Below are 16548 nucleotides of genomic sequence, written 5' to 3' on the forward strand. Positions count from 1 at the left end.
CACTGAAAAAGACATACATTTAGTTTTTATAATAATTTCTTTTTCGATCGCAATATAAAAACAGACCAAAAAGAAAGCAAAAAAAAGAAACAACAAGAAAATTGCGTTTCAGTTATTTATCGGGTTATCTATATATACATATTCGTTCGTCATTCGCGATCAATTCGTTGCAAAACAACGGATGAAAGAGACAGTCGATGAAGACGTTTCGAGTTTAAATCTAGATGTTTCGAATCTCTTAATGTATTCTCATTATCTTTATCATGTACATATACATATATCACGATACTGTCGAGACAGGACGTGATTTGATAACATTTGGATATCTCGTCGACATTACCGCTTTCGTTCGTAAACTTTTATTACTTCTAGCTTCTCAATGTCAGTTTTCGGTTGTCGTTCGAATCGTGTTAATGTCTCTAGAGAGTGTTGTAAACGAAAACAGTGTGTAAAATGTAAATTAATGGAACTTTTTTTTTCTTTTTTTTTTTTTTTTCTTTTTTTTTCTTTTTTTCGTCTACAAATTATTCGACGAACATTCGTTTATAAATTAACGTATATTTGTGTTTCTTGTTTATTTCGTTCTTTTATACTTAATTACTTAATTATAACATAATTTATGGAATTCAACGGAAAAAGAAATTGTTTCTTTATGAAATATTTCATTGACTTACATAAGGAATTTTTCAAGATTTGTATTAGTACAAATCAATTTTTGTTAAACAATTAATCCAAAATATTAGACAAAGCTTTTCGAATGATAATTCGAAAAAAGAAAAGAAATTAATAAAATAAATAAGATAATATCACGTATATGATGAATATAAATAATTTTGTTTAATTTTCTTAAGCAATTATCAAAATTATTAGATACAATTTCCTATGATGATATAATATAAAAGAAGAAATAAATAAATAAATAAATAAAGGAAGATAAGAAGAAATAAAAATAGTACAAAATATATTAACAAAAAATTAAGTTTGTTCTATCGATTCACTCCATTCACTTTTTTTTTTATATATATGAAAATGAACAATTTAATTATATATGTATATATTATATAATTAATAAATATATATTATATATATATATATATCTCATTTTAGATTTAATCTACGCATATATTCTGAAAGACGTTTCGATGAGCATCATTGCATAAGTATGTATATCATGAATAGACCTCCTTTTGAATTAAATCATTCGTATCAGTTAAATTTAACGTTCGTCGATAATATATGCTCCATTTATTTGCCAGTTTAATCACACAATTACTGTCACGAAGCAATTGCTCGAAGGAAAACCTCAGAGAGAATGAAAAAAAAAAAAAATAAATAAATAAAGTCATTGGAATTCTCCGATGTCATTGTCGTTATGATTAAATCATGTATAATAGTCAGCCTTATCGTGTTTACCCTGATATTTTTAGAAAAATTCGATACAATTTTATATCGAAAAATGATGAAAAAGAACATTGGGATCACTTCATTGAATTTTATTTTTACGATTTCAAGAAAAAAGAAGAAAAAAGGAGAAGAAAAAAGTTTACTTGAGAACATTTTTTTTTCTCCAAAAGTTTACTTAAAATTAATTTCTTTTTCTTTTCTTGTCGGTGAAAATTATAATTCATTTGGAATTTATTTTTCTTATTGTTTAAAATTAAGTTTTATATATGTATATATATATATATATATATAAATTTTGTCAAATTTATGATTTATTTTAAATTAATTTCTTTGTTCTCTTCTTTTATCTATTTCACTCGTTTTTTTTTGTTTGTATTTATTCGTTTTTCTTTTTTATTTTACAATTTAATTAAATGTCCTTGAAAAAGCAATTGAATTTTTTTGATTCAGCACGAACTGAGCTATATATTAACATTTGCAAACATGTTTATTAACGAAACAAAACTGTTATGCACGTACGACAATCCTCACGATAAAACAATCCTTTTTTTTCAAAACAATACATCGCCGCGAACTATCAGCATGATGCTAAAATAAAAACAGATCAATATATTTCTACCATGTGCTTTTGAATAAACATCCTTTTTATCTTCGAAAGATTATTATGTCTTCATTGTCCTGACAAGAAAAATATTTTTTATTTTTACTTTTCTTTTCTCTTTTTTTTTTTTGTTCCACAAAAGAATTATTTTCTTTTGAAATAATACTACAAAAAAGATAGGAAAAAAAATTTTGATTTTTATTACAACGAATATGATCATCAATTTATTATGAATAAGGAAATTCTTTTCTTTCTTTATTTATTTATTTATTTATTATTATTTTTTTTCTTCTCGAAGAAAAGTAAACTTTCGATCGAGAATTCCCTACCTGTTAAATATTTCTTATTTCCAATGATTTTCTTTCGTTCTCTTTTACTTTTTATTTTTTTCTCTTCTTTTTTTCAACAGATTCGTCGAAGAATAAACATGGCGACGATAACATCGGAAATGACAGTGATACGACCGATATATCGTCAAGACGAATTGCATCGAGCGTGCAAGTATGCGAAACCAAAGAGAAATCGTAAGTCGAGTCAGTGACCTTAAATCACTTTTATCTCGGTTTAGTTTTTAATAGTTCAACTTGTTGTCGGAGATTTCATCTCCGCGAAAGCGAAACGAGTCCTTGAAATAATACTTTTTTCTTTTTCTTTTGATTTATTATTACGAGTATATATTGTAATTAGTTACCGAAGAGATGTCCAAGAAATGGAGAAAAGCTAATCCATGGAAAATATTGAAAAAATCTATACCGTTGATCTCATGGTTACCAGAATATAATTGGAGAAATAATATTCTTGGTGATATCGTAGCAGGTATTACCGTTGCCGTAATGCACATACCTCAAGGTATAATAATTTTCTTAATAATTTCTAATTTTATACAATTAAAAATTATATATATATATATATATATATATATATATATATATATATATATTGAATTATTCAATATAATTGAATAATTGATTTTTTTTCTTTTTTTCTCTCTTTTTTTTTTTTTTTTTTTTTTTTTTTTTTTTTTTTTTTTTTTAATTAAGACGAAAACTGATAGAATTTTTTTATCATATTTTAAAATATAAATAAAAAATTTTATATATCTAATTAAAGCTTTTATTTTCTTATTTTTATTATAAATTATAATTTACGTTTGAAAAATATTATTTATTTCTTGCGCAAACAATTTCTATCTCGTTGATTTTTTTATTAATATAAATATCGAATTTACATTTGAAAAAATATTAAAAATTTCTTACGAACAAAATTTCTATCTTGTTGATTTCAATATAAATTTGAATTTACATTTTAAATATTATTTTTCTTCTGATTAAATTAAATATGATCTTTTTCCAAATGCGTAATTCATTATTATTATTATTATTATTATTATTATTATTATTATTTGATAGGAATGGCATATGCAATATTGGGAAATGTACCATCCATAGTTGGTATTTACATGGCGTTTTTTCCAGTTTTAATATATTTTTTATTCGGTACATCTAGACATAACTCGATGGGTAAGTTTCTTTCGAATGAATATATTTAATTTAAAAATGACACTTTTTTATTCTTCAATTATTCTAAATTATAGGTACATTTGCGGTTGTATGCATGATGACAGGTAAAGTGGTAACGACCTATAGCTCATCAGAAAATTTATCGAACAATAGCACTAAGATTTATGAAGAGAACATAACGATGACAACGGGTATAATCAATAATCATTACACACCGATACAAGTAGCTACCGTTGTGACATTTGTTGTTGGTCTAACGCAGGTGACGTTATTGTTAAATGTTTTCGTAATCAATGATCGAATCGATATTTAACGTGTAACTGAAGGTATCTTGTCTAGTTAGGAATGTACATATTACGATTGGGTATTATATCTTCGTTCTTGGCCGATAGCCTAATAAGTGGTTTCACCACAGCTGCTGGATTACATGTCTTCACGTCACAAGTGAAGGATCTTCTTGGTTTAACATTGATACCACGAAGAGGTATATTTAAACTGATTCTCGTGAGTACGAGTACATCATTCTGTAATATTTCCATTATATATCTTTAATTGAAATAATTACATATGTAAAAATTTTTTTTGTATGTCTTTCCATTATTTTTTAGACCTACTTCGATATATTTAATAATCTCGATAGAGTCAATCTGGCTGCTTTGAGTATATCAACGATAACTATTATTATTCTGATATTTAATAATGAATTCTTAAAAGTAAGCAGTATCATTATATACATATATATATATTATTAGTGTCTCAACGAAAAGTGTTTATTAGATTTATTACAAAATATAATGATATTTTCGAAAAACGTCGAGACAGATCCTTATCAAAAAAAGAAGTCATTAGATTTCACAATAATCCTAATGGACATTTTTTGTTATATATTATATACGATATTATATATATATGTAACATAAAATAATAATTATTGTATTTTCTAGCCAAGATTTGCAAAATTAAGTCCATTTCCAATACCTATAGAAATGTTGACAGTAGTGAGTGGTACTTTGATATCAATGTACATGAATTTGACAGAAGTATACAATGTCAAGATAGTCGGCGATATACCAGTCGGGTAAATTTATACAAATAATTCTGTCTTATAATATCAATCTCATATAAAATACGTTGTACTTGGAAAAATTATAATAAAATTTTATAATTTTGATTACGTTTATGTTTAAGTTTATCCTCATGTTCATGTTTATATCTTTCAGATTACCAGAACCGTCGATACCTCCACTTTCTCTGATACCGAACGTTCTACTCGATAGCTTCGTAATTACTTTAGTTTCCTATACTATATCTATGTCAATGGCTTTGATCTTTGCGCAAAAAGCTGGTTACAAAGTAGATGCCAATCAAGAATTGGTTGCCCAGGTAAGTACAATTACCAATGTATTTCAACATATCGCCAAGTTTTTTCCTTCTTTTTTTTTTTGTAATACAAACAATAAAAATTCACAATGAAGGATATTATATCGAACATATTTTTTTTTTATTTTTTTATTTTCTTATTTTTTTCTTTTTTTATCTTTCTAGGGTCTTGGCAATCTTTTTGGATCCTTTTTCTCTTGCATGCCATTCACCGCCTCATTATCGAGATCATTGATCCAAGAAACCGTTGGCGGACATACTCAATTAGCAAGCTTGATATCTTGTACTATATTGATCAGCGTCTTACTATGGATTGGACCATTCTTCGAACCCCTTCCACGTGTAATATTTACGAATTTTTATTAATTTAATTAATACTGAATTGTTCAAGATTTAGGATTCGTTCAATTTTTATTAGTTTTCTTTTTCTTTTTTTTTTCCTTTTTTTTTTATATCTTTTAGAAAGCAAAAGATCACATTTCTTGATATTTAAAATCGTACGATCGAAAAATCGAGAAATTTATATGAAATTAATTTATTTAAAGAAAAGAAACAAATATTAATAGAAAAATAATTTTTGTCGATAATATTCGGAAGTCCTTGTATTATCTCAAGGTCACATTTATTATATGAACGATCATTAAATATACATATAATTATTTTCTAGTGTATCCTAGCCAGTATAATAGTCGTGGCTCTTCAAAGTATGCTGATGAAAATTACAGAATTCAAAAAGTTTTGGAAATTGGATAAAATAGATGCCATTATATGGGCCATAACATTTCTTACCGTTATTTTGTTGGACGTCGAATATGGTCTACTCATTGGTTTGCTTGTATGCCTCGCAAAATTAATAGTTATTGCTACTAAACCCTATGCATGTTTACTTGCATTGGCACCCGGTACCGAACTCTATTTGGATTCCAAAAGATACAAAGGAGTATGACAAATTTGGATAAAATTTCTTTCATTATTAATTCAATTATGACAGTACATAAATTTGTTTTGTTTTGCCTCAGACCATCGAGATAGCAGGTATTAAGATATTTCATTATTCGGGAAGTCTGAACTTTGCATCTAGGCAACATTTTTGTGAGAAAGTTTACAAACTCACTGAAGTGATACCAAGAAAGGAATTGATGAAGAAACATTCTAAAAAGATCGTCGAAGATGAAAGAACAGAAGAGGTATATTTGTAAATATAAATTTATCAAAAATAATCTTCGAAAGGTATATCATATTTTATTTTACATCTTTTGTCCTTTTTTTTTTTTTTTAGATAAAATACTCAAATCCCGACTTCAACGAACTATCTGCGTGTTCATCCCAGCAACTTTATATTACTAGAAATTCTTCGAATTGTTATTATGGCAGTACATCGACTAAAGAAACTGTAATTTTTCTTTTTCTTCTTCTTTCCTTTTTTTTTTTGTATATATTCGCTATGCTCTCTTTATCACTAGCTGTGTGTTATAATTGCTTTTAATAATTTTAATAATATTTATTTATTACAAATGATTCTTGAAAAAATTAATTAATTAATTAATATACATTTTTTTATAGATACGAACTCTAATATTGGACTTTTCGGCAGTAGTATACATCGATCCTTCCGGTGTAAAAACTTTAAAAAATTTAATTAACGAATACAATGACATTGATGTATCTGTTTTTATCACTGGATCCTGCGGTCCTGTTTATGAAACAATGAACAAGTGTAATTTATTGGAATCCAACGATTCTACTTTTGGATTATTTCCTACAATCGCCGATGCTGTACATTTTGCACAACATCGAAACAATGATAGGTCGATATCCACGTGGACTACTAATACTTTAGAATAAAAATAATTATATAAATATATAAATTTATAGAGAAAAATAAGTGATATGAAAAATATAGGAGAAGATACAAATGTTATATGATTAAACACACAACAGTATTATTTTATTAGGATTTATAAATGTTCTCCTTATGAATCTTCAAAAAGAAAAAAAAACAAAATTATTGTTCGATTATCTATTAATTTTTTATTATATAGATATTAGGCAATAAATAAATGAAAAAACGCCTGAAAACGCGCTATCTATTTTACATCGATAGTGTGTGTGTTTTGTTTAAAGTAGTAATAACAACAGCGAAGTAGTTATAGAATTTTCTTACAGATGGCACTGTTTCGAGCGCTATAAAATTTATCACTTCGCAGAGTTTGCTTTGAGGGGTTATATATTGCCACGTCTATAATATTTATTTATTTAATATAATGAATTCTTGGGTACAATATATTAAGTCCATTCCTACGTATATGGTAAGTTATAAATATAGTTTGATTTAAATCTAAAAATAATAGCTCGGCGATAAGGAATTGTAAATTTTTTAAACGCATGCAAAATTTAGAGGTTATGCGTCTCCATATGTCAAAGACAAGATACAGTTTTTAAGTTTTGTGTATTAAGGATTAATAAAATAATAATAAATAAAATAATTATTAAAATATTTGCGTTAGATTTTAATATAAAGAAGTATATACAAAGCTATGTATCATACTTATGTAATATGTAAAATATCATACATGTATAAATTTTAATTGAATATGTATCATTACAGGACTACGATGGTCAGGCCAGAGCAGAGAAATTATCAAGAGTCATCATAACTCTCTTTGGGGTTAGTAACAATTTTTATTATTAATTATTTTGAATATTTCGTTAATAAAAACCTTAAAATTATGATAAAAATTTTTTGTGCAGGTCGTTGGTCTTATATGGGGATACGTCATTCAACAATTCTCTCAAACTATTTATATTCTAGGAGCAGGTTTTGTAATGGCTGCATTAATTACAGTACCGCCATGGCCTATGTATCGTCGTAAACCATTAGATTGGCAGAAACCACAAGCTGAAATAGCCACAAAATTAAAAAAGAAAAAGTAATGGTGCATTTAATTTATATTGATAAAATGATTTAAGTTTCTGTTCGACCAACTGCGAAGGCAGGAGAGACTGACATTCCTACGTATAATATAGTGTTTTATAACTAAATGTAGGAAGAAAAAAAAACCTGCAGCATTTAATAACCGATGTACTTCAAAGTAAATTTTTTTTATATTTATCCAAAACAGTGTAATACTTACTTTTAAAAAGAAACATTATATAATAGAAAAACTATATCGAATATAAAAAATTATATTTAAATAAGAGTAAAAAGAGTATCAATAGTCTACATGATCATTGCTTACTGTCACAGAGTAAAACTAGTCTTACGTATTTTTTATATGGTGAAAAGGAAGTAGTAGAATTTTTACCATGTATCAACTGTAAATTTCCCCTTCGTTGTTTCCGAACGATTATCTATCATTTATGGCAATAACATATACATATATACTATGTTGCAGTACATTGGACGAGTTCCAATGTTAAAACTTTCATTCACCATGTCTCTCATTTCTCTTTCGTCGCACGATGATGGTATATATTATTCTCAAAATCGAACATCGGCTAAATAACTTTCACGAGTACTAACAAATAGAAAAATCGTATTTATGATTATCCATTGAAAATTTCTTAATATAACTTTCTAAAGATAATCTTATAAAATATTTCTGATAAAAATTCATCGATATTAAACAGAAATCTTGAACAAAGTAAAAAATTTAATTAAATTTGAATATTTTAATATAAATTCGAATATCCTAATTTTCTACTTCTTTAAAAAATTTCACTTTTATTTCAAAACATTTCTAAACTTCATTTGAAATTACAATTCGATACTAATGTGAAAGCTTAAAATAAAACAGAGTTTGAATCTCATAACAATCTCGTATTTAACGAGAGCGTTAAAAGAATTGAAAGAGAAATAGATCTGAACTATTATCATTAATTGCACAACGATATAATTTTCTAGGGTGTAAATAATCAAAATAATCTATAATATGACGTAATGAAGTACGTCCTGTATACGTTTACCCTCGCTTTCGAAAGAAGGACATTCGCAACGTTTGAAAGCCGGAAGATAATCGTTTCATTTAATAGGCCATTTATCCAGATCCAGTTCCAGTTCCAGTTTCGAACTTGAAAATTTCATGTTATAAAGTAGAATAAAAGGCAGTCGTTGGTACAAATCGCGTGCTCTCCTTTAATATCCTTTTTCCAATCTACGATGATCATACCTTTATCCCGTAGATACATAGAAGAGATACATAAAGATATATATATATATATATATATATATATATATATATATATGTACATGTATATATGTGCGTTTGGTTACGAAACACTTTCTCCCTGTATGAAGGATATTTTAAGTATGCGAGCTGCACCACTTCCTGCTGTAACTCTGTCGGCTTTGTCGGTGTAAGAGAGTAAAAAGAAAAAAAAGAAAAAAATCAAACGAATAATATAATTCATTTTAATTTAAGACTCGTATTTCGTGTAATCGTATTTAAAGATGACCAATTAAAAAATTCTCGCTAAATTGACGACAATCAACCTTCAAACTTGCACTTGAACGACATTATTTATTTTGCGGTCCAGCACGATTAACGTAAACGCAAATTCGTCGGATAATAAATTAAATACTTTTCAAAATGTCGATATAGCTATTGCCATTTCTTTTTTTTTTTTTTAACAGTACTCGATAAAAAAATGGTTGTATGATTTACGCAACTTACTTTCGCTAAATGTGATATGATACTTTATCGACCGACCGACAATCCAATGTTGTAGAATAAAAATATAATACTTTCAATTTAATCTCCTTTTTTTTCGTCGTACTATAAAAACGTGATGTTTAGATATTAGAAATAATTTGGATTATTTAATCGACTTACGTTGCATACATAATTAAATACATTCGGCTGACATTTCAGTCAAGCGAGCAATGGCGCATTATAAACATTGAAAGTTTACGAGGAAAATAGTTGACGATTTCTTTCTATTGTACAGTCACAAGCAACATTGTAATGATATTATTGACACATCATATTGATTCCGAAATAGTGAAATCGTTATGAAGTTTTGGAGATGCATAAGTCATTTTAACAAATACATTTTGTATTTTTATATATGTAAATATATAAACAAATGTAAAGGTAACAAAATGAATGAAAAATTTCACGAATGATAGTAAAAGTATTTTCAAATCGGATGATAATTAATCTTTAACGAGACTTTTCAATTTTCAATTTTTGTTTTCAGATTAAAAAGAAAAAAAAAACTACTATCTTGTAAAACAATAAACCTAATTATAAGTTTAACATTTTTCGAAATAGTATAATTAATCGATTTGAAACAATCACTTAATAACTTTTGATCCATCTTATATATATGTAGCTGTGATATAATCGATATAATATATATATATATGCACAATAATCTATATATAAATGCATGTTAGAAATACATTCATGTTTTATTAATCGATCCATTTTCTTCTTCGTTTCTTACTTATCGCGTCTTGTATAAGCTCAAAATCAATATTTATAATTTGCCAACACGTAATGAAAGTTCATTGAAATTCACGAATTATTTATGAGTTTGTTGTTGACGAAATTCTTAACGAAAAAACGAAAGATCGTGATATAAGAATCATTAAATGCGTTTACGATAAAACGATGCTATAAAACTTTCCATACGAATGTGTGGAAGAAAGAGTTGTTAGGTAATCAAAAAACTTCAGAATAACATCTTGTAACGAATTAATTCAACTTCCGAAAATACACATATTAAATATGATTCGATTTATAAAAGATCGATAACTATGATGTTCCGAGGAAATATTGTCGTAACATTGTGCTCTCACTCTTTTACAATCATCATTTTCATTATTTTATATTTAAAAAAAATTTTCATTATTTTATATTCTAAATGAACAATAAACAATGATTAATTGTTTACTCGATAATTTATATTTAAATAAACGATAAATGATATTATAGTATTCTTTTAATCAAAAAGAAAATAGTAAATATATAATAATTATAATATACAAGAATAGTATTTTTTACTATTAGGAAAAGAAAAACAACAAAAAAGAACACTAATAGATATAAAAATAAATAAAAACAAAAACATGATTAGATATAAAATATATAATATTGCGACACGCATTGCTTCTTATGCAATTCAATATTTTTTTGAAAAAAGAAAAAAAAAAAACAAACAAAAGAAAAAATAAAAACTAATAGAAGGTTCTTATTCGAAATAAAAAATTATCTTAGAACGTATCATAGATGTAATGCTGATCATAATTAACGTAAACTCTAACGAATTAAGAATACTACTTGTTTATATAGGGAAAATGCGGAAGCTTATAATTATATAATAATTATAAAACTGTTAGTAATTATTTTATCGCGATAATCGATAAGACTCGAATTTATCGTATTCCGCACGTGTTCGCACAGTGTAACGAAAATATTTTCATATACGAACGAAAATTGATTAATGAAAAATCGGATGGACAAAATTACGAACGATTAAATTGAAGATTTTAAACTTATTAATAAACGACTATACACATTCGTCTTCATCGTTTCACATTCTAGGACGCCACATTAAATGTGCAAATAGAAACGGTAATTCAATGTTAACCATATTCTATCGTTACAAACCATAGCATTCCATAATACGGTATAATTACGTTTAAAATACTATAGTTAAGTTGGTAAATAAATAAGTGAACATTTACTTTTACTTCGTGACGGACTATTGCCTTAGACCTTTACAGGAAAGTAATTAAAAAAAAAAAAAAAAAAAAAAAATACCGGGCTAACGAACAAATCAAAAATTTTTTTACAACACGAAATTGGATTGATGTTAAATTCGATATATATATATATATATATATATATATGTATGTATGTATATTTTTTTATTTTTGTTTCCCCTTTTTTTTTTACGCAAACCAGACGCACAGACACTTGGCCAAAAAATATTTTCACACACACACACACACACACACACACACACATATATACACTCCTCTAATCACGAACTTCGCACATTTATATTTTTTTTCTTTCTTATCTTTCAATCAGAAAATCGTCCGTCTTCTTCGTTTTTTATTTTTTTTTTTTTTTATTATTATTTCTTTCTTTTTCCTTTTCTTTTCTTCCTTTTTTTTTTCTTTTTATTATTTATTTAATCAACTTCAGATCTCTCGGATTAATAAAATGGAGGAAAAATTGGGTTCGAACTTTCGACGACGAAGACACACTACGCTGCACTGTTACGCAGCTTCTTTCGAATATTCCGAGAGTTGCGTGCGTGCGGAAAGCCGTACGCGCGAGCGCACGCACACACACATACACACAAACACTGGTGTCTATCTGTATGAGGTGTACGACGATGTTTCGTTTTGGGAGGTGTGTGACTATTATACACACATATATACGTAAAACATTACATACGTAACAATCTGCGATCGTTTCCTTGCTTTTACGTAACTATAATGTCTCGGGACTATGACTCTCTTCCCCACCCTGATCATTTTCACCGGGTGGTTTTGGCCAAGGCACTCACATGTCCTTTATAAGCACACATCCCCAGCGATCAAAGGCAGAATCGTATCGACGTTCATAATATCAAGTCAAGCAGACGATCTTATTACGATTGCAACGTGTTATCGTTTAAAAAAAAAAAAAAATATATATATATATATATATATACATATAAAAATAAAAAAAAAAAGTATCCCTTCTTTTTTTTTTCTTTGCGAATTTTCTTTCAAGTGGTTTCTATATATTTATTTAATTTTTTTCGCATTTTTCTCTTTTCGTTAATTTTTGTTCCCGTCGAAGATCGCCCAAGGAAGATTTTATTTACGTCGAAAGAAGATCAACAAGATGAATTCATACATTATTGTCGTGAGTAAAATTTTATTGATGTCGTATAATTCCTGTCGTCTTTTTTTTTTTTTTTTTTTCTTCTCTTTTCTTTTCGTTCCTCAATTTAACTCAATGTAACTTTTATTCCACTTCTTTTCTAAGAAATAAACGATTTTTATACAAACAAATTTTATACAATTTTATGCGTTAACTTTTTTATATTATTTCTCGAAGAGATTTACGACGACAATAAATCTCTTGGAAGAATAATTATTATTTAATTATTAGATATTTTGTTCCTATATGTTTTTTTCTTTATTATTTGTTGTTTTTATATTGAAAATTAAAAAGGAAAGATGATTACCTAAAATAAATTTGTACATTAGTGTCGTGAATGAATTTTTATTATTATCGCGTATTTTTACTTTTTAAGATTTAATTTAATTTAATTGTCATTTTTATATTTTTATTTTTAATATTTTCTTCTAAAAAATAGACGACGAAATTTTATATAATTTTATCCTTTTTAATTTTGTTATATTATTCGGAAAAGCATTGTGACAAAAATGGTGATTTACTTTGTAGATAAAATTATTAATTATTAGTACATAATAATAATAATAATAATAATAATAATAATAATAATAATAATAATAATAATATATAACGTAAGAAAAAATAGAACATGTGAGACAATCTCACCTGCGAAAACGAAGTATTTTCACGTTGTCGTAATACGAAATACATACATATGCATGTAAGTGCATCGGTCGAGAAATGCAGTGAAACGTTCGTAAAAAATGCCGTTCTGCATTTCGATAACCGATGTGACGTGTGTACGAGCTCGATTTATTTCCTTATGTTGATAATCACAAATTCACAATCGTATTTCAGGCGTTCGTGTTCGGAATGTTGACCGTGGCTTTAACATCGCCCATACCTGGTCATCATGGCCAGTAAGTTAGAAAAAAAGAAAAAGTATCCTATCATTATTCATAAGTTATACATAATTTAATATCTTTTAATTTTATATCGAATCGTGACCTGTTAAAAAAAAAAAGAAAAAAAAGAATAAGAAACGAACCCCATAAATTTATTTTATTTGTTACGTTGGTTCGTTCATAATAATTTTTTTTTTTTTTTTTTTTTTTATTATACCTATTAATTTCGTATCATTTCGTTTTATATCTTTTTTTTTTTATTTTTTATCTTTTTCATTAATTTTTCATCATTAATTTTTTCATCGATTTTTGATTATATTAATTTTGAATAATTTATTATTTTAATAATTTCTAATCGTCCTTATAACAATTAATTTTTATTTTAGTTCTCATCACGTGATTCATGTCCCGTATCACGTTCACACAGTTCATCATCATCACGTGAAAAAGATTCATGTACCAGTTCATCACGTTAAAAAGGTACCAGTGCCAGTACCAATTCCAATTCACCATGTCGAAAAGGTTCATGTACCAGTACCTGTAGTTGAAAAGGTTCATGTACCTGTACCAGTAGTCGAAAAAGTTCATGTACCTGTTCATGTACCAGTTCACGAAGAAAAGCCTTGGTGGTAGATCGAGTCACAAATGTTGTTATTGATTTGTTTTTGATTTTTAGGTATGTAGTAGTATACAGATTCATATACATATATATGTACATATCTACATGACTTTAGGATGTATCTTGTTGTTCATTACAATATTTTTTATTTGATTGTTATTAATATTTCAAGACAACGATTTCTTGACATAAATATCTATCATTATTATTGTCATATTAATATTGTCAAATTATTTATAGATTTGATGATTATAAAAATTTATTTATTTTTTTATTATTTTATAAGATAATTTTAATGGCTATCAAAAGAATATTCTTCATTAATTGAAATCTATTATTATTAAATATACTCGATAATATAATCACAATTATTTTTCTTTTTTTAATATATAATTTTACTTTTATATATTTTACTTTTAATTAATAATTAAAGAGAAAATATTCACTGTTTTCTAATATTACTTTTAACAGTAATATATACATATATATATATATATATATTTTTTTTTTTATTTTTTATTTTTTTATTCGTTTCTTATTTTATTCTGTTATTATTTTTTATATGTATACATTTTTGATTTACAGGTTATATAATTTAAAATAATAAGGAGACGCGTTCTCTGATCTTCGAATAATAATATAAGAAAAGAGATAAGTGAACGTTTTGCCAGAATACTCGTCGCCAGAGTACTCATCGAAAGAAAGATCAGTACAAAATAGATATCGATTTATCAATAGGACATATAAAACCTTGGATTATTACCAGGGGATGGATTAAGTGTGTGTTCGAGATGAAAATTAATCTATGTACATATGCTTTTGCGTTGTGTTATTCTTATATACAATTTTATTTTTATATACATGAACACATATATATATATATATATATATATATATGTATATACATATATGTTTGATAAATATTATTAACTGATATATTATTTGACGTCTTTTTATCCTCGTCCAATCATCCGATTAAAATAATTAGAGAATAATTGGAGAAATTAGAATTTAATGGAGAGTGAAAAATAAAAGAAATAAAAATTAAATAATATCAATTTAGTTTTAACAATTTATTAACGTGTAACAATTGACATAACAATAGTGCAATGGGTTAACAGTAATAACGTTTGGAGAAGGATCGTTTGAAACTAACTTTCTCTCTCTCTCTCTCTCTCCCTCTCTCTCTCTCTCTCACCAGCCATCTTCTTCGTGTTCATGATCATGATCGTCGTCGTGTGACTCTACCGGTATATAAATTTTCTTTACGTGCGTATGGTGATGCTTATGGATATAATGTGGCACGTGTATTATAAAGTGGGTACTGAAAAGCATTGAAAATGTTTGAAGATTTATAAACATCTGAGATTTATTTGTATTTTCTAAGGATATTTGAATCATTTACTGCTCGTGTCCATCACCACCAGGATGGGGCATCGCAGTTACAAGTGCAAACATGAACACCATTAGAAGTAATATCTGAAAAAGAATAGAAAATAAAAAAGAAAAAGAATAAGTATGAAAGATGGAAATCCAATGAAGAATAAATTAAATTCATTACGATTACAAAAAAAAAAAAAAGAAATTAAAAAATTTCATTGATTCGACAATTTCTATCATCGATAGATCGAAATTTCAAATTCTTAATACGATTTGTTCCTTTGATATTTCTTTCTTTCTTTTTTTTTTTCTTTTATTTTCTCTTTTTTTTTCATTTTTCATTTATCATCAATTATTTATCTATTGCTACGAAGACATTAGAATAAGAGAGTGATATTTTATATAATATTTATATGATCTCAAAAGTATTTCGAAGATCGTCATCTCGAAACTTCAAATTCTTTTTTCTCCGGTTTTTTTTGTCTTTTTTTTTTTTTTTTTTTTTTTTTTTTTTTTTTTAGTTTTTTACTTTTGTAAAAAAATACGTATAGTACATATAGTAGTTCGTAGGCTTGATAATTGAGAATAATAAAAGAAGGATAAAAACATATGAACAGAAAATAAAAATAAATAAATGAGAAATTAATAGAGAAAAAGAGAGAGAATATAAAAGATCCATTGAGACACCCACGTATCTTCGTAGTTTCAGCATGTCTCCTCTCCAGTACGTCTTACTACTTTCGGCGAGTCAAGTGAAGAACTAAAAGTCACTTACCTCGCAAGCCTTATAAACAGAAACAATCAGTGAACGGTGTATGAACGTGCAAGAGTTTTACTACCTTAACATTGCCCCACCTCTACTACCTGCTCTCAC

At 26.6% G+C, this 16548-nt stretch overlaps 4 protein-coding genes across 4 annotated transcripts; 3 read left to right on the forward strand and 1 right to left on the reverse strand.

The window, feature by feature from the left end:
* Positions 1-353: 353 nt before the first annotated feature.
* Positions 354-6840, forward strand: LOC124949248 (solute carrier family 26 member 10-like). Its single transcript, XM_047494014.1, has 15 exons — positions 354-455; positions 1108-1160; positions 2415-2529; positions 2693-2854; positions 3415-3525; positions 3600-3787; positions 3865-4029; positions 4134-4238; positions 4470-4603; positions 4746-4908; positions 5071-5247; positions 5573-5845; positions 5925-6092; positions 6185-6298; positions 6469-6840. Exons 3-15 carry the CDS (start codon positions 2433-2435, stop codon positions 6748-6750), a joined length of 2139 nt encoding a protein of 712 aa, XP_047349970.1. The 5' UTR covers positions 354-455; positions 1108-1160; positions 2415-2432; the 3' UTR covers positions 6751-6840.
* A 231-nt stretch (positions 6841-7071) lies between these two features.
* LOC124949252 (signal peptidase complex subunit 1) lies at positions 7072-8100 on the forward strand. The gene is made up of 3 exons (XM_047494044.1): positions 7072-7214; positions 7514-7573; positions 7657-8100. The coding sequence occupies exons 1-3, from the start codon at positions 7170-7172 to the stop codon at positions 7837-7839; spliced, it is 288 nt and encodes a 95-aa protein (XP_047350000.1). The 5' UTR covers positions 7072-7169; the 3' UTR covers positions 7840-8100.
* Positions 8101-12061: 3961 nt separating this feature from the next.
* On the forward strand, positions 12062-15882 carry LOC124949249 (forkhead box protein B2-like). The gene is made up of 4 exons (XM_047494030.1): positions 12062-12773; positions 13629-13690; positions 14062-14351; positions 14880-15882. Exons 1-3 carry the CDS (start codon positions 12753-12755, stop codon positions 14306-14308), a joined length of 330 nt encoding a protein of 109 aa, XP_047349986.1. The 5' UTR covers positions 12062-12752; the 3' UTR covers positions 14309-14351; positions 14880-15882.
* LOC124949259 (urease accessory protein UreE-like) lies at positions 15329-16479 on the reverse strand. The gene is made up of 3 exons (XM_047494056.1): positions 16366-16479; positions 15700-15773; positions 15329-15618 (listed from the first exon to the last, which is right to left on the reverse strand). Exons 1-3 carry the CDS (start codon positions 16384-16386, stop codon positions 15489-15491), a joined length of 225 nt encoding a protein of 74 aa, XP_047350012.1. The 5' UTR covers positions 16387-16479; the 3' UTR covers positions 15329-15488.
* Positions 16480-16548: the final 69 nt, after the last annotated feature.

The sequence above is a fragment of the Vespa velutina genome, chromosome 1, assembly GCF_912470025.1.
Source record: "Vespa velutina chromosome 1, iVesVel2.1, whole genome shotgun sequence".
Lineage (NCBI taxonomy): Eukaryota > Metazoa > Arthropoda > Insecta > Hymenoptera > Vespidae > Vespa > Vespa velutina.